The following is an 18034-nucleotide window of genomic DNA, read 5'->3' as shown; positions in this document are numbered from 1 at the left end:
TTATCTTAATTGTACGCTAGAGGCACTGTCAACCTAACCTCTCGATTTGCCATGTGATAGAAAGAGACAAGTAAATATTGAATTGAAGGTGGTTGACGTGAAATGTCAGCATTGACACTTGACAGTCGTTTGAGAGTTGCCGGCTGCCCGAACAATGGTCGATTTTTTAGTGGCGCGGTGCTCCTGTGTGTTTTGTGGGTGAAAAAGATGTTTTTTTAAGAAAACCAGCCCGAATTTCGAGACGTTAGGACTATCCAGAGGTTTCGTGTACAAGTCGGTAAGTAGCCAGTCTATATAAACCGTAAAATCCACTTTTTTCGGGTCAATTTAATTGTAGTTTGTCCAAGTGGGATGCCCATTTTGGTCCTAAGATATATTTGCATTTTAATTGAGTCATTGCTCTGTATTAAGATGATTGAATGTAGGTTAAAAAAGGCGAAACTGTTTCCTTAAATTGTCCTCTCACACATTACGCTTCTTATATGCATTTCAAGTATTTATTGAAAGGCCTCAAGAGGTCTGGGAACAGCACCCACCTTAGCAATGCTAAGGACAGTTATACTCAGCTACACCAATGAATATGAATCCCATTTGCATGCATGGTAATACACTGAAGACACTTCAAAGATCTATTCAGTCTATAGTATTTATACTAACTTGTTGACTGGTCAACAATCAGAATTTTATTACCCCAGGTTTGAAATGTATTAAAGGTGAGTAACCTGAGATAACAACAGTTTTAACACACCTGAGTAACTGTAGAAGAGCCTGAGTAATTTTCTGAAAAAGTTTACATACATTTTTTTCACTGACAGAATGATTGGACATTATCTACATTTCCTAGTTGTTTTTAAGATTCCAAACATTAAAGAGATGCAGTTCTCTTTGATGAAATAGGTCAGGAATACTTAAATGTGCATAAAAGTGCTACAGTGTAGACACTCAATTTATTATACATTTTTGACATAAACATCAAATGACTTGGACACAAAATGCATTCTAAAAATAGCTTTACTCTGTTATGTTAATATTAGTTGATATTTTGAGTGGTCAGAATTTCAATTTAGAAAGCTCTAGCTAGTAAAAATGCAGTTATATTGCTAAAAATATTATGTAAACAAACCATTCATCAATCAAGCTAATCTAACAATTTTCTGATAAAAGTTGGGTTTTTACACTTTGTACTTTTCACTATTTGCAGTATTGTTTTTATGAAGTTTAATTAGTAGCAATAAATGAATCATCAAAAGTCCCTGTTCCATTTCTAGTCACTACCAGATATTTGTTTATTAGATCTCTTAACCCTTAAGTCTAGATTTAAATCACAAAAATTACTTAGCTATAATACAAAATAAGACAACTGTGCTTTAACAAAAGGCAGTGCAGTAGACAATCAATTATATTGTTATAAACATGTCACAACTTATAAATAACATCAGGAGGGTCTAGAAATTGTTTCTTACCACCTGGTGAGGATTTTGCACCACTTTTTATGGGCCTGCTTTGCAAAATACTTCTTTGATAACATTTTAAAAATGAAACTGCAATAATTAGTAACTGCTTGGCAAATAAACTTAGGACTCTCCTGTATAAGCTGTATCTCTAATTTTAAATACAAAAAAAAACAATAATTTATGTGTAACTTTACTGTTATAGAGTAGCTAAATGCTATGAGTACAAATTAGTGTTATAATGAAAGTTTTTCAAGGATAGCGGATTTTCTTCAAGCTCATTGCCTACATCAAGCCATAAACAATTAATTTCAATTTACCAGACTGCAGAGCGTCTGCAAAAAAGACTCTTTCGGCTTTAATGTCAAACTTTTCACCTTTAAACAATTTTTTAAACCAATAATAATCCAAGTGCATTTTTTCATGCTTTACTGTTGTAAGTGTCTAGTAAAATCATCAGGCGGCATATGTAGAATACCATACCATAAGACAGATGTTACTGAAGTACAGAAAAAGCATTAATGAAGTGGATACCGTTTGGGACACATCTGGTTAAGAAGCTCACTGAACAGCTTTACAAACCTAAATAATGTTCTTTACTAATTTTTAATTAATTACAATCAATGTTTTCGCAATGGCAGCATCAATACCTAATCCTCTTCCTTTTCGGGGTATTTATGTGTGTGTACCAAAAGTGGGTGAAGCGTCCGATCGTAAAATTGCTTATTCACAGTCAAAAAGCCAATGAGATTTCATATTCTTGTACTAGAAGGTAAGTCAAACTTTACTAATTTAATACTTAACACGTTTTACGAGCCGACGCTTCATTTATACGGATTTGAACCTTGTAACCGTTCTCCTTATGTTTCAGATCCAGGGAAAAACATCATGGAAGCACTTATCCCTGTCATTAATAAGCTGCAAGACGTTTTCAACACTGTAGGCTCCGATGCCATCCACCTGCCGCAGATCGTGGTGCTGGGCTCCCAAAGTTCCGGTAAAAGTTCTGTAATAGAAAGCCTGGTTGGCAAAAGCTTCTTACCTAGAGGCACTGGCATTGTAACCAGACGTCCCTTAGTGCTTCAATTGGTGTATTGCCCTAAAGAAGACAAGGAACACCGCAATTCTAACAATGGAACTGTGGACGTTGACGACTGGGGAGTGTTTTTGCACTGTAAAGACAGAATTTTTAGGGAGTTCGATGAAATACGGCAAGAGATTGAAAAGGAAACCAACCGAGTGGCGGGGAGTAACAAAAACATCTGCTCTGAGCCAATTAATTTAAAGATTTACTCCACTAAAGTGGTTAACCTGACTCTGGTTGATCTGCCGGGGATCACTAAAGTACCAGTAGGCGACCAGCCACCTGATATAGAAAGACAAATTAGAGATTTAGTGGTCAAATACATTGGAAACCCTAACTCTATTATTTTGGCTGTGGTTACCGCCAACACTGACATGGCCACTTCAGAAAGTCTGGCCATAGCTAAAGACGTAGATCCTGATGGTAGAAGAACATTGGCTGTGGTAACTAAACTGGATTTAATGGATGCAGGAACTGATGCCATAGACATTTTGTGCGGAAGAGTCATCCCGGTTAAATTAGGAATTATCGGGGTGGTAAATAGGTCTCAACAAGACATCATCAACAATAAAACCATAAAGGACTCCCTGAAAGATGAAGCAACTTTCCTACAAACCAAATACCCTACATTGGCTGCCAGGAATGGCACACCATACTTAGCAAAAACATTAAACCGATTACTGATGCACCACATTAGAGACTGCCTCCCAGACTTGAAAACGCGAGTCAATTTAATGATGTCCCAGTTTCAGTCGTTGCTTAGCTCATACGGAGATGATATTTCTGATAAAAGCAAGACTTTACTGCAAATTATTACCAAGTTTGCTTCTGCCTACTGTTCCACCATAGAGGGCACAGCCAGGAACATTGAAACTACTGAGTTGTGTGGAGGAGCGCGGATCTGCTACATTTTCCATGAAACTTTCGGAAGGACCTTAGACTCAATTCACCCTCTAGCCGGTTTAACCAAAATGGACATTCTCACAGCCATCAGGAATGCTAATGGTCCCAGACCTGCCCTTTTTGTACCCGAAGTATCGTTTGAACTACTCGTGAAACGTCAAATCCGCAGATTGGAAGAGCCTTCCCTGCGATGTGTTGAGCTAATCCACGAAGAAATGCAACGCATAATTCAACACTGTGGCAACGAGGTACAGCAGGAGATGTTGCGTTTTCCTAAATTGTACGACAGTATCGTGGATGTGGTGACACAACTGCTGCGTAGACGTCTCCCTACCACCAACACCATGGTGGAGAACTTAGTAGCCATTGAGCTGGCTTACATCAACACCAAACATCCAGATTTCCATAAAGACGTAGCGGCAGTGCCCACTATGATCAAGTCGGGTGAAGCACCCAAAACTCATAAGAGACCTACAAGCATTTACCGCACTGTTCCAGAAGGTAGTAATGACGGTTCGAAACCCAACAGCACTGACGACGCCACCACGTGGGTGTCTAACCTTACCTTGCAAAATGGCGGCAGTGATGCAGACTTGAATAACGCTGGCATTGATCCGCGCACAGTTTTAAGCCCGGACAAACCGGTGAATTTGTTACCGCAAGTGCCCCTGGATGGCAGAACTCACAGAAACTTGTCACCGAACGAGGAGCACGACTGTGAGATTATCGAACGGCTGATCCGGTCCTACTTTTACATAGTGCGCAAATCGATCCAGGACACCGTGCCTAAAGCGGTAATGCATTTCTTAGTGAACTACGTGAAGGACAATCTCCAATCCGAACTGGTAACATGTTTGTACAAGGCCGAAAACGCCGATCAGCTGCTGGACGAGTCCGAACATATCGCGCAGCGCCGCAAAGAAGCTGCCGATATGCTGAAAGCACTGCAACGCGCCGCTCACATTATTAGTGAGATTCGGGAGACGCACATGTGGTAGAACGTGGGCTGATTGGTCGGATTCAGGGAATAGTGGTGCGCTTCCTCGAATTCGTCTTGTCTGATTGGTAGTTGTTTTATGGACTAGTCGGTGATTTTGCTTGTGACTGTAGTCCCCTGCTTTTTCGTTATCACTTTCAACACTTGTTATGCTGTTACTTAGACATTTTGAGGCCATTTATTTGTATCTAATATTATGATCCAACAAATGTAGTTCAATAAATGTTAGTTACAGAACTGGTTTGGGTTTTACGGTTTTTGATCCAGAAGAAACCAGAAGAAAAAAAAATCTAAAATCAACTGTTTGGGAAAATGACATGAAGAATTCCGATTGGTATGTGCCCTTAAGTCGTTTGTTGTTTACAGTTTAATGTTTATTTAAATTATAGGTGTTAGGAAAAAATTACCACTGTCACTGTCATATGAACAAAAACTCTGCCAACAATGGATCGTGGAGTTTTATCAAAAATTGTTGCATAATAATTGCTTCTTAGAGGGTTTTTAGCGTTAAAGCTTCTTGCCTTAACAACAATAATCGATTTAAGTACGATAATCCAATGACATTTAAAGTACCTGGACCGTTATCAACAAACTCAGCGCGAAATGTAAGCGGCCTATGGACTTTTCCGTTACGGGAATATTAACGTTTCTATTATATTCAATTCCTCTGTCGGTTTTGTAAAAACAGCCTTAAAGTGACCGTTTTTACGATCCTGTTGGCTGGTAATTGACATTGTAAATTGATTTCGCCTCTCTACATCGTATTGTACAGTCAAGAATGTTGAAGGCAATGTGATTTTCGCTGAACATGCAGCAATAAAGAGTTTTTTCAAATTTTGGTCAGTACAGTTCAAGGTGCGGAATTCTGCCATAAGTGTTTGTTTGTAATTATTTCTTTTTGGCTCTCGTTCGTATTGACGTCAAAATGACGGTCAAAATTCACATCAAGCGACCACTTGAGTGATGAATGAATTTAAGCTGCTACTTCTAGAGTTTCTGTATGACCGTGCCACAATGACTTCTTTTGCATTTCGTGCACTACAATCCGGTTTTTTGCGCAAGTTAAGGCCGGAAACAAGAGGAAAAGAAGATCGGCCGATTACGTTTATACCGTATTCCACCTTGATAGATGCGGTATAGTAGGAGCCGGTTCTTTCTTGGGATCGCGTCGCGATTTCGCTCTTGTCGCGGTCGTAACTAGAAAAGTGCGCGTTTTTTTGGTGATTTTTTTTTGGAAAAAATGCTAATGTCATGGCCTTATTATGGTGGTGGTAACCCTGACTCAAACTGGAATACCAGTGGCGTACTATAAACCGTTTAAAGGAAGGTTAGTCCTGTGTTGTTTTTCAATAAACCGATGGACTTATTTATGTCGGACTGCAAATAGAACAGCCGAAATTATGTGCCGGTTATTTTTAACTGCCACCACGCAGATTGTCCCGGAAACCGTTAAACTTAGCCTTAAACTTAAGTTAAGAGGGACTTTTTAATGAAATTAGGTGTTTGACCTGTGCTCATTCATCTGATCCAAATTATGCGCATTAAGTTACCACCATATCATGCTAGGGTGATTTAATTAGTCTACTGTTAACCTGAAGTTAAATGAGTCTGAATTATGCAATAAACTTCTGGGATGTTTGTAGAATGCTAAAAACGCGACTTAATGGTCTGATAAGTTATTTAAAGAAGGACTTTAAAGCAGGTATTTTAGGAGCCGGAAGTTTCTCTGTACTCACTCTCAGTATAATCAGGTGGTTTATGTAACATTGTAAGTTAAAATTCCGACATATACTTTTTAACCATAATCTAGTTATAGCAGGTCATTTTACTCTTCCATGCTCATCATTCCCCCATAATAGGAGTGTTGAAATTTCTCTTTTTACGTGTAAAGAAAACATTTTGAATTGTTTATTATTGCACTTTGCAGTCGTTAAAGTACCTGAAATGGACAGGCAAGTTCTAGTCAGTATCTCTTAATTGCTCGGGTAGTATTAAAATGCCCAGAGCCGGACTGAATTATTAATGTGCCATTGCTGTTTCTACTTCCTTGTGTAATCTAAACCGGCTTGAAATCGTTTTCTTAGCTTTGTTTACCGACTTTTTAGCTGGAAAATAAACACAAAGCGCCCCCCTGAATATTTTAGGGAACTATTAAGAACCACAAACATTGACTTTTCATTTTTCTACCCTACATAAAACTGGAGATTTTCAGGCGGAAAATAACCGCCAATTTACACTTCACCTAGATTGTTTTTGTTAAGCTTGTGGTGTTTTTTCTTTGGTAGGTAAGCCTTTTACGGTGTGTCTATTTTTGGTAAAGTGTGGCGCACCGTTAGTTGAAAAATCGGCTACTTTAACAACAATGGTCAATCAGTTACCATTATGACGCAGTTATAATGACCGATAAGATGTTGAAAATTACTTGTTTGCTATAAAAAAAAATCGTACTAGATATGACAGGTGGATCGTGTTCGTTTCGTGGAGATACGTAAGTTTGCTTTATATTAAAAATAATCCGATTCAATTGATTTTGATTTATTATGTAGGATAATGGGGGCAATAAGTTGAGAAAATTGAAACAAATTAAGCTTATTTTTATTAAATTTATTTTTCCTGTAAGAGTTCTGCATGACAACATATCCCTGTCATTACAAAACAATTTAACGCAACTAACAAGGCTATTATTCAGCTCAGTTGGCTGTCGTAAATCGACTCCTTCCGTTTTCTTTGGACAGTAAAAATATTTTCTAACTTAATAACTGTTTTTTAACAGATTGCAAATCCGTTACGTGATGCCCTCGGCGCGGTTGACGCTGCGCGAGGAAGACGTTGTCCGATTGGCCCTCGAGTTCCTCCATAATCGTGAGCTGCACATCACGCAGCTGAGCCTAGAACGGGAAACTGGCGTGATCAATGGCAACTACAGTGATGACGTACTCTTTCTCAGACAGCTGATCCTGGATGGACAATGGGACGACGTGCTCGAGTTCATTCAGCCGCTGGAAACTCTGAAAACATTCGATATGCGCAAGTTTAGTTATGCAATACTCAAGCACAAGGTGAGTTGAGTTTGAGTTGTGAGTTAAATATTTGGAGTTTTTTTTTTAAGTATATTGAGCTGTTATGCATCAAATCCGAGGCAAACATTCAGGGTTCTAGTGTGGATAATGCCGTCGAGGAAGTGGTAAAGGTGCTAAACGACCTGGAAAAATTCTGCCCAACTAAGGAGGATTACTCGAATCTCTGCCTGTTGCTTACCTTACCTAGGTAGGTTTTTCTGTGACATTCAAGTGTATCCATTAATGATGGTTTGGGGACATTTCAGGCTGACTGACCATTTACAATATAAAGACTGGAACCCATCGAACGCGAGGGTGCAATGCTTCCGGGAGGTGTATCCTCTGGTGGCAGAATTCTTGCCAGGAGATAAGAAACCCACGGACAGTAACGCAAACGCGTCTTCTCGTAACGACCGACTGATACAGCTAGTAATCAAAGGAATTCTGTACGAATCGTGCGTGAATTATTGCCAAGCCAAAGCCACCGGGACTTCAGAATCGCATATTCAGGAGATGACATTTTCACGACTGTTGGATGGGAATGTCGGTGAGTTGTTGGCCAATTTAGTATTATTCTAGAAGTTTAGAGTGTTATTATACTTTTTTTTCTGAGAAAATCTGGTTTCAGGTTTTAGTGATAGCGATCTCTCTCTGCTCTCTTGGTTGCAAAGTGTCCCGTCCGAGACGTTTTCGGTGCCATTCGAGCAGAAAACTCTTAACGTGGACGTAGAGAGATTGGAACGGCCCTCATTGGAGACGTCCTGGACTGAACACATGCTGATCACTCCAATCAAACCCAAAACTTTCCCCCACTCGGCCATGCCGTTTACTCGGCCCAGGTCAGCTGCTGACATTATGTCGAGGTAAGGTTTCATTTCATTATTTACCAGTTGGTCACGTGAACGATTTGACTATTAACTTCTCTTGGTACAGGAAATGTATTTCTAACATCTTACATTTATTATGTTCAAACCAATCATCATCCACATTTTTATACATTAAAAATCTATTATGATTGCAGATCTTTGTTGCCTGTACTCGATGGTTTACCGTACGGTTTATCCCAAAGTACTGCGGTCCAGAATGGTAATTCCAGGGCTATGGCGATGAGCACCGGTGATCTAAGTTTAAATGGCCCGATGTCACGCAGCAGTTTTGCCAGTTTCCACTTAACTGGTCAGTTTCACTTTGTTACTTAGAATTTAACTGACCCAAAATTGTTTACAGGAATCAAAAACAACAAACTGATGAATTCTTCCGTGGATCGATTGTTCGAGAACGAAGGCGAGGTCTTTCTCTCTAACAGTTATGCCGAATTTCAACAGTTGCCCTGCATCCAAGAACAAGCCAGCACACCAAAGGTACATTTGTGCTTCGTTGTATTGGTGGTTTTGGTCAACTTTACGGTTAAAGGTTTTTAATGCTCCTGTGGTGCCTCAACCGGCCTCAAAAAGTCCGGAGCGCAAATTTTCAAACGCCTCCACTCCCGAGCATCGCGGTAGAGAAAGCCCGGCTTCGGTCGGAACAGCTCGATCATCGCGAAGGGACTCTCTAAACGAACGGTGAGTGATAAACAAAAATGGAACCAAAAAAATAATTTTTCTGGAATAATTTAGTCCGTTGGCGCCCGTTCACCATCAAAACTTGACGTTGACCGCACCATCTCCAGCGCCACCCGTACAACCCACCATCAAGACTGACAACGTCCTGGAGCAAAGCTTTACGTGCGAACTGGTAAAGGAGTTCCAAAAGACCAAGCTAAAACTTCAGGAAGCTATGGCGGTGCGGGAGAGGGAGAGAGAAGAGCTGATGCGACAGATGCAAGGACAGGGCGAAGGGCGACTTCTTGATGACTGGTAAGTTGAAGATTCGTATTGTGATTTGTCTCAAATTGACTATTAGTAGTTCAGATCAGATGGATTGGCCCACCCTCTTGTTTGTTGTCTTCTCTAGTGTGCTTAATGGAGAATTGTCATTTATTTTCTTTTCAATAGTGCTTACAGTTGGATTGGTTGAGCCCTTACAGAGATACATAAATTACAAATCTACTGTTTTTAGTTACTTTTGAAAATGTCAGGAAAACTAAGTAATCTATGATACAACATTTTGAAAACTTCCCACATTAAGTGACATTCACAGTTTAATTTGGTCATAAGAAACTTTAAGGTTACTCATTATATTTTGTAGGCAGAAATTCTATTAGATTTGATAGTTTATTTGCACATTATGACCTAGCAGGTGATGCATGATAAAAACTTCTAGATTTAAAACGAACCCAATTAGCGTCCACACCCACCATTTAGCTCCACGTAAAGTTTGTTTTTATTATTATTAAAATTAAAAACAACAATAACTCTACTTAAAACCTGCAAATCATATTAATTGACCTGCGGCTAGTTAGCCAGCATCTTTATTACGCCCACTGCGTTGTCACGATTTAAATACTTATTGGTTTTATAAAGTATTAGATCAGATGTGACCAAGTGAGAATGCATTTTGGTCTCGTAATCGCCTGCATAAACTGTTATGATCTGGTTCCAGTGAAGGGCGAAAGGCAAGCGAAAGCGGTCCAAAACTGCATCCTGAAATTGCGCCATACCGATAATTAATTACCAGCAGCCCATCTAATTAAAAACCAGATCGTCAAGGTCGTGCCGGTCTAATCTCCGATCCTAAATAAAACCGTATTCGGTTTACTATTTATTGCATTATTATTCAAATTTTCAGTATCGAAATGACTGATCTCGTGAGTAGGTGTCGGTCATCTGTCTTCCCTGTTCGTTGCGTTTTTGTTGCACGCCGCCATGTTTGACGCGTTTAATTACAATTATTAGTACAACTACTACAACCACAATTTGTCAGTATTTTTTTTGGTTTCGGTGATCGCGCTCCTAAACGCTCCTGTTTAGTGTCTGGTGTTAACTTTTGTTGGTATGAGTGATCCACCAACTAATTTTTGTTCACTAAATTATTTAGGCCCATGTTACACTTAGTGAGGTTTACTTTACCAGAATATTTTTCTGTAAACACTTAACGTTCTTCATGTTAGGAAAACAATCCTTTTTAGGTTATTTTCAAGTATTTGCATGGTTGTTTCTTTAATTCCTGATGAGTCCCTTGCTTGTTCACGTTTTCCTATTGAATAAAAACTGAATTTTAATAGAATGTTTTTTATAGATTTTATTTACAAGTAATATAATAAAAAAAAATTAGTCACGTTATAAGTATGCAAAATGATGTGACTGGACATCTGTTATAATGTAAATATTTACTTTAAGGTTTAACACCACTGTTAGGATGTTATAGACTTGTTTAGTAGAGCAACAATCAGTTTAGAGGAAACAAAACTTGAAATTTCCACTGACTTTGACCAAATTCAGTTAGAATGTAGTTTCTGGAAACTTTCAATAAAACCTAAAATTTGTTCTCTTCTTGTATGTCACTCACTTCACATGTGTGCTGAGACACACACACACATACACAGATAATTTATCAAAACTAGTTCAACTTATCAACGGTCTTAATCTAGCGCAATATTCTAGATTGGAAATTAAAATGCAGGAAATTCCCTCTTAAGGCACCACATTCACTCTCAAAATGCCATTATGCAATCTCGCTGCATTTAGCCGGTTTATTAGTTTTAGACTGGCCATTATTAATATCACAGTCGGTCGTTAATCAGCTTTGCATTATGTTAGTAACGAGTAGCGAAGAACAATCTGGAATTGCTCCAGTTGAAGTGGATGCCACAGGGTACGTTTACCAGGTCTTTTTTCTTAAGGTTATTGGAGCTGGGTTTACTCGCTTAGTGGTGCGTTTTTTTGCCTTAAAATGTACTATAACACGCACTTACATCCGCCAGTGACTAAAAAACTGTTTGAGTTCGGGCATACTACAGTGGTTCCTTATATGGACCGGAGTGATTGTGAAGTTCACGGTTTGCACAGGTATAGTGACATTTGTTAACAAAAAAAAGCCAGTTTCATTGAACTAGATCATCAAAAATGTTGTCACTACTTTAATACCGATTTCCTAAATTATTTTATTGTTTCAGCAGTAAAACCAACCAAAATGGAAATCGGAACACTTCTTCGCCTAGACTAGCGGCCAACGGAAATGGCGACTACAGGTAAGATGTAAGCCAGAGTAAATTGCAGTTACGTCATCATTAGTTCATGAATTTGCACCACTAATTTTGAACTTAATCTCAATATGGTGGTACCCACGATGACGTGACCGTCAACTGCTATAGTTTCCTCTCTACTAGATCAATGTTTCAATTTTCAGAGAGCAGTCATTCGGCAACACCAATCAATTGGGAGGCATCAAGGTGAGTGCACTCTTCTTCAAACGTGCGTTAACGCAATTAAAACCATTTAGTTTCTTTCTGGGAAAGGAAAACCGGAATTTTTCGTGTTTCTGGTGTAAAAACAGCGGTTAACTCATCACTGGTTAAAATCAATAAGCTAATTGATGATTTATGTATTAGTACGTGGGTTTGACCGACAACCGTGACCTAAGTTTTGCATTATGTACGTCGTAAATTGACACTTTTGACTAAATATTGGGTTTATTATGCACGTGAGTCGCTTGGACCTAATTAGCTGTCACCAAAACAATAACGTAACGATTGTTTATTATGTGTTGGTAAATATTGTTGTTATTATTCGAAATCAACAGGTGGGTTTTGGAGTCAAGTCATTTCAATATCACAGCGTGAGAACTGAATCGCTGGTTTAATTAGTAATGATGTGGTAAATGTCTATGTAACCAATTTCTTGAGTAAATTGGTACGGCATATGTTTAAAAAAGATTTAGTTGGTTTAGTGATTTAAAAACACTGAACTGGTTCTGCTTCTGTCACTGTATTGACTACGTATCATTCACAAAGACAATAAACTATGAATTACTGATCAGCTCGGAAAAATTACTGCATAACGTTAAACACGGAAAACCCCTCAAGGCGCATGTTTACCTTATACGGTCATTATTATAGGTGCTTAATCACTTAGGCGCACACAAAGTTGCGAGGAATGTGGATTGTTATGTTAAAAGCTTCATTCACGAGATAACCGTTAAATGCTTTGTAAACCAAAGCCGCTTTGTATGATAATTTTTAGTAATATTAGTCAAGTCACTTGGATGTAGGTCTGGATAACCTGAGGATACTTCGTTGATTATTGAAAGACTTCTAGACTGTTCTAGAGTTGCAACAATTACCATAACCATACGCGTAATAACTGGCGTCGACCACGATCCGAATTTGTAATGTAGAAGGTCGACAGAAAAAAGCCATAACAACAACAAACGATTTCTTCTTTTTTTTCTTCGATATTCAAACAAGAGTGTCACCTTAGCTACGAGGGGCTTCAGTAAAGTTTTTTTTACATGGTTTTCTTCAAATGATCGTATTTTGGCAGGTCACCTTGGCTACTCAACCAATTCAACTATTATTCTTAGGACGATGAAAGTTGTTACATGCTCAAAATTATTGTTAAGATGTGCGTAAAAGCCCAGGTAGATTAGGTGGCATTGTCAAGAAAGGAAGAAAGACCGCGAGGCGAATAATACGTGGTCGCGCTGGTATTCTTCGTTCGTAACCGCTCCTTGACGGTCGCGTCCGCGTTTTCCGTCCAATCTTCACGCAATCCGGGGCTTTCTTTAACCCAAATCAATATTCATAGATCTGCAGATCCGATCGATGATCTAGTTTATTACAGTGCGATTCGCTGGCAGATCTAGTGTGCATTTTGTATAGCAGTTGTTCAGTATTTGTGTAATTTTATGGTCAGCTGAGCGATCTTGACCGGGATTTTTTACGCAGAAAACGAGCAGGTAAGTTGTTTATTGTTTTTAACAAGCGTTCCATACTTTGTGATGATGTTGACTCGATTGTGTTGGACTAGCCTGACTTTTTTGTTCAAAATGTGTCACCAATCAGGGAATGTTTGTTTTTGGGCACTATTTTGTCTACATTCATATTATTGATGTTTCATTAATTTTTGTAAAATATTCAGTCTGCAGTCAGTCTTGTTTTGCATGAATTTTCAAAGCAATTAAGTCTACTTAGATGCTATCACACCAAAAACTAAGAGCAACAAAACCTCTTCAAGTGCAAACAACAAAACAATGAATTCAAGACGGAAATTGCGTGTAGTAATTGCACCAATTTTTTGATGCTTTACATTTATTTAGTAAAATGAAGAAACTTGTGGACGAATGGATAATAGAATTTATGTAATTTTGTTGAAAACCTTTCTGGCCAAGGTGAACTAAAATACACAAAATGTCTTCAAAGGTGATTTAGCAATCATCAGCAATGCTCGATGACTCAGTCGAAAAGTAACGTTACCCGAGTTGCGGTAATCGGTAATTGAATCTAAATTACGTTCAATCGTGTATAGTTTGCTGAAATTATAGTTTATGATGTGGCTAGAGGAATTAATTTTGGATGGGACTCATCATCTTTTCCGTTTTTGGGATGGGCAAATATGCGAACAGCCCACGTCCTGACCAACCTTAAACGTTTAATCTGCCAGTTACGACGCAAAAATTGCTTATTAACATGTTTAGAAAAGTAATAAAGCAGCTGCTGAAAATCAAAATTGGTCAGAACTAAAAAACCATAATAAATCATACCTATAGAATCTAAATATTCAAATAGGTTCTAGGTATGTTTAAAAATGTGTATTTGGTTGCACTTTGATATCTAAATATTTCAGAATATAGATTCAATTGTCAAGAAACCACCATAATCGAATGAACATCATTGCTGTTCTCCTTTGGTGGTATTTAATATAGAATTTTTAGAACAATGAGCACAATGGCGGTAGACAATTCAGTGACCATTAAACGTTTGGAGGCGTTATTTCAGGATGCCAAACTAGAGAAACGTGAACCGCAGGAGGTTTTAGTGGAGGTAGAGACCAAGCACAGTCTCAAATGTGATGTGCACAAAAACGCACGTAGAGGCTCTTTGGGAAGCACCCTCCACCTCACCAACAGGTTGGTTTTTTGTCTGTTTAAGTTTAATTGTGTTTGCTGATTAGTGCTTTGATTTAGGAGGGATTCCCTAGGGAATGTGGTTAGTCAGAAACGCGATTGGCATCCCAGCGGTTACTTTGGAGGAGTTGGGCCTAGAAGGGAGAGTATGCCCGCCCTGAGCAACCAAAGCGCTTTTGCTGGCGGAGGATTTTACAGGTTTGTACCCAAGATTAGTTCTGAACCGAGTTTTTTCTACGTTAGAAAGCATTATTTTTGTTGACCGGAATTTTGTCATACACATCGAAGTGGGCCAATCAGAGCGTGCCGAATTACCCAATTAGTGTCGGCACTCGGTCTTCTTGCGTTTAGTATCTAGTTGTCCGGTTTCGGTTCAGGACGTTTTCTTCACTCGTTGCTGTTATTGTGGTATTTGCAGACGTAAAGACTCGTTGGCGATCCCTCTCAATCCTCCTAGAAAGGATATGGACCCCAGTCAATTTCCATCCACATTGAGAAGAGATACTAGCAGTAATAGCAATCGTTGGGGGGATAAGAGACAGGCTTTTGGCGGTTCCATGTCCAGTTTAAATAAAAACTACTTGCAGGTGAGTGCCGTAATATTTCTGATACTCATCGATGTTGATGCTAATGCTTTTGTTAAGGTACCTGGAGTAAATATGCGCAGAAATTCGAGGAATTACTCAACGGATTCGCTGGATGCGAAACGTAACTCTTGGGATCCAGGTAGGCGTGGTTCGTCAGGGTCGTCCTGTGGCTGGGACGAGCCCATATGGGAGGATCAGAAGGTAAACGAAAAATCAAACGAAACTAAGATGGCGTCATCTCGATTTAGTTTGATTTTTTGCATAACTGGTGACGGTTTTCGGACTAGTTTAACAATAAATGTTTCCCCGATTGGCTGTTTTCTTTTACTGTTGGTTAAGCACAATTTTTGTTTCCTCGTATTTGATTTTATTGTGACACAAGTTAGCAACAATCAACAACATTAACTAGAACTGTTGACCTTTCCTTTAAAGGTGAAATTTATTTATAACGCGTTTGCGAATCAGGCTGTTTAAAAACTAGTCTGAATTTGCAATTATTTCACTTTTTACTTGCTAATGTTGGCCTTAACATTGTAATTAATGGTAATTAAAAGTTGTTACATGTTAAAAACGAAGGAATTTAGAAGGATTCGAGCTGAAATCGGATGGTGAAGTCGGTCTTGCGATATTGCAAATTTTTTGTTAATAAAGCAGCTTGAAAGAGTTACAGAAGTAATTTCAGTTCAGTGTTGTTAATGACGACATAAGATTTTTGATTGATTGCCGTAGTAACTGATGCTACAGTTTTGTCGATTTCGAGAAATACTCACGTAATTCGTTAAGGAGTAGTAAAGGATTGTATAAAGCTCATAAATAAGGTTTTCTAGAGATGTTGAATGTTTAATACCAAGTGAGTGTGAACCTATGTTTTCATTAATTATTAACTCAGAAAGGGTTAGAAAAATTACTTATTTCTTATATTTAATGCTAAAAACATTCTGATAAGATCACTTTTGAGCATTTGACTAATTTGAACTAGCTGAATATGCAGTGAAAACGCCAATGGGGATGTTTAAAGTATTTGAGAACTTTAGAGAAATAGTCTCCAATGTTTATGTTCTGTGAAGATGGTGTTGACATTGAAGAAGCTTTCAAACCAAGAAAACACTTTAAAAGGTTCCTCAAATATTGAAAATTCATTAAAGATGACTGTTTCTTTAATGAATGCGTTATTTGGAATTGTACTCAGATACTCTAAAAATGTATTTTTGGGACCTAATCAAGCTGCAGATTTTAGGAATCATCAATGTTCAAAAACCACCTAAAGGTGAACCTAATTTAGTTGAAAATGTCTTCAAACAGATTTAGGAAATGCTCCTTAAAATACGTTTTCTTTTTCAACAAGTATTGCTACTAAATCCACATGTGCAGCATTTGTGTAAATCACAGCATGGCTGGTAGTTTGTGATTGGTCAAAAAAGCAGCTTTCAGCTTGTTGCTTTTGCGTGACTAATCACAAACCACCAACAGTGCTGTGCTTGCGCCTTCACCATCGTGCACTATCACAGATTAGTTCAGCATCCTTCCTACTTCACTTTTTTTTAAGTTTTTACAGTGTTGCCATACCAAACAATTTTAATTGCACTATTTATAGCCTCAAACTCTAGGTACAGTGTGGCATTGAAGTAGATAAAATTGTTTAGTCGCCGACAAGGTGCATACTTGAATAATTCATAATTTAATAACGTTACAATATTCATAATTCTGAATTTATCGTTGGTAATGTGCGCCAATTTGCGTTGCCCTTGCAAGAAATTGACCTGTTTTCTAATATGAAAAACTGACAAACTTGTTAGGCACTAGCGAAGGTTGTTGGGGAACATTACCAAGTCACGACTGTGTCTGACTACAGTGTTGCCAATAAAAAAAGTGCATACGCGTAAATATTTCATTTTACCAGTTGTTAGGTAACAAGGTCGGAAACAATTTACGCCGATTGGCACGTCGAATTTGCTGAGGGAATACAAACGGATTGTTTTATAATGTTATGCAATGATTTTTTCGAAAAAACTCTGGAGTTGAAGCGTGAAGGTCCCGATTGAATAATCGCTTAATTGGACTAATCATCTCTGATAATTATTAATAAGAAAAGCGGATGTTTGACCGTCATCTGGGCGGCTTTCACCCCCCAAATCAGGTTTTGGCGTTATGCAAAGCAAACCTCATTACTTGAACAAACCAGTTCAGTGTGCATATTGCAATTTGCCGTTTATTATTGGCATACAACCCGAGTGTATTAATGTAGAATGCGCCTAACGACTTTTACGCAATCAGAGAAGCGATTTGGCTGAGGGCCCTGCATACATGATGATAATAAATTTATTAATAATTGTTTCGTATTGAGTAACTGAAGACGATATGAAAGTTTTTCAAGTGTGAATTAAGCCCGATAATGAGGAAGAAGACTTTCGATAATTTCAGTTCAAAACAACAGACTGTAATACATGAAAGATGATGATGTATTGGAAAAGTTCTGTGAATGTTTTTTTTTCAGTGTGAATGTTCATCACAGTCTAAACTTAAACTAGTAAAATAACTGTCAAACTTCAGATCCGTTTTGATTTATGATTGGTTTAAAAGTGACAGTTGATTTTTGAAATGTTTCTATCCAATGGAAGGGTTGTTAGGTCTGCATTTGGATAAGTGAGTGGCACTGTAATACTTTGAATGAGTCATTAACAAGCTTTAACAATTGCAATTAAAAAAATAATTAATCGATTAGTTGTAATAAAGCTGTAGTTGTAGTTTTTCTAAATCTTAAAAAAAAAACACTTGATAGTTGTTAACTTGATGTTAATTGCGTCTAATACTTTACTAGTATAAAAACCAGCCTTAGGACCCTCAGTGATACTTTATATCATACACATGATCTAGGAAGTAACATCAAGTACAGAACACTCTTAAATGAGACATTTGAAGGCATAAAAACTCTTGTATGCATCTATCATCGT

The 18034-nt window shown here is 38.2% G+C and overlaps 2 protein-coding genes across 11 annotated transcripts in view; both read left to right on the top strand.

Annotated features, from left to right (window-relative positions):
- LOC145731785 (WD repeat-containing protein 47) overlaps positions 1-18034 on the top strand; it is a 30494-nt gene that overhangs the window by 6330 nt on the left and 6130 nt on the right. Inside the window, exons 1-11 of one of the 10 annotated variants that reach the window (XM_081983756.1) lie at positions 136-277; positions 7209-7494; positions 7545-7702; positions 7761-8041; positions 8123-8357; positions 8516-8670; positions 8722-8855; positions 8908-9056; positions 9111-9350; positions 11549-11623; positions 11782-11824. In XM_081983756.1, coding sequence (XP_081839882.1) covers positions 7228-7494; positions 7545-7702; positions 7761-8041; positions 8123-8357; positions 8516-8670; positions 8722-8855; positions 8908-9056; positions 9111-9350; positions 11549-11623; positions 11782-11824 — 1737 coding nt within the window. In that variant the 5' untranslated portion in view covers positions 136-277; positions 7209-7227. The other 9 variants (XM_081983751.1, XM_081983753.1, XM_081983754.1 and 6 more) reach the window with 9 other exon arrangements.
- Positions 135-4672, top strand: Drp1 (dynamin related protein 1). The gene is made up of 2 exons (XM_081983770.1): positions 135-277; positions 2323-4672. The coding sequence occupies exon 2, from the start codon at positions 2340-2342 to the stop codon at positions 4434-4436; it is 2097 nt and encodes a 698-aa protein (XP_081839896.1). The 5' UTR covers positions 135-277; positions 2323-2339; the 3' UTR covers positions 4437-4672.

This window comes from Ips typographus, linkage group LG7 (assembly GCF_016097725.1).
Source record: "Ips typographus isolate SLU linkage group LG7, UJ_Ityp_2.0, whole genome shotgun sequence".
NCBI classification, from domain to species: domain Eukaryota; kingdom Metazoa; phylum Arthropoda; class Insecta; order Coleoptera; family Curculionidae; genus Ips; species Ips typographus.
Note: the sequence above shows the minus strand (reverse complement) of the source record. Positions and strands in the feature narration are given on the sequence as shown.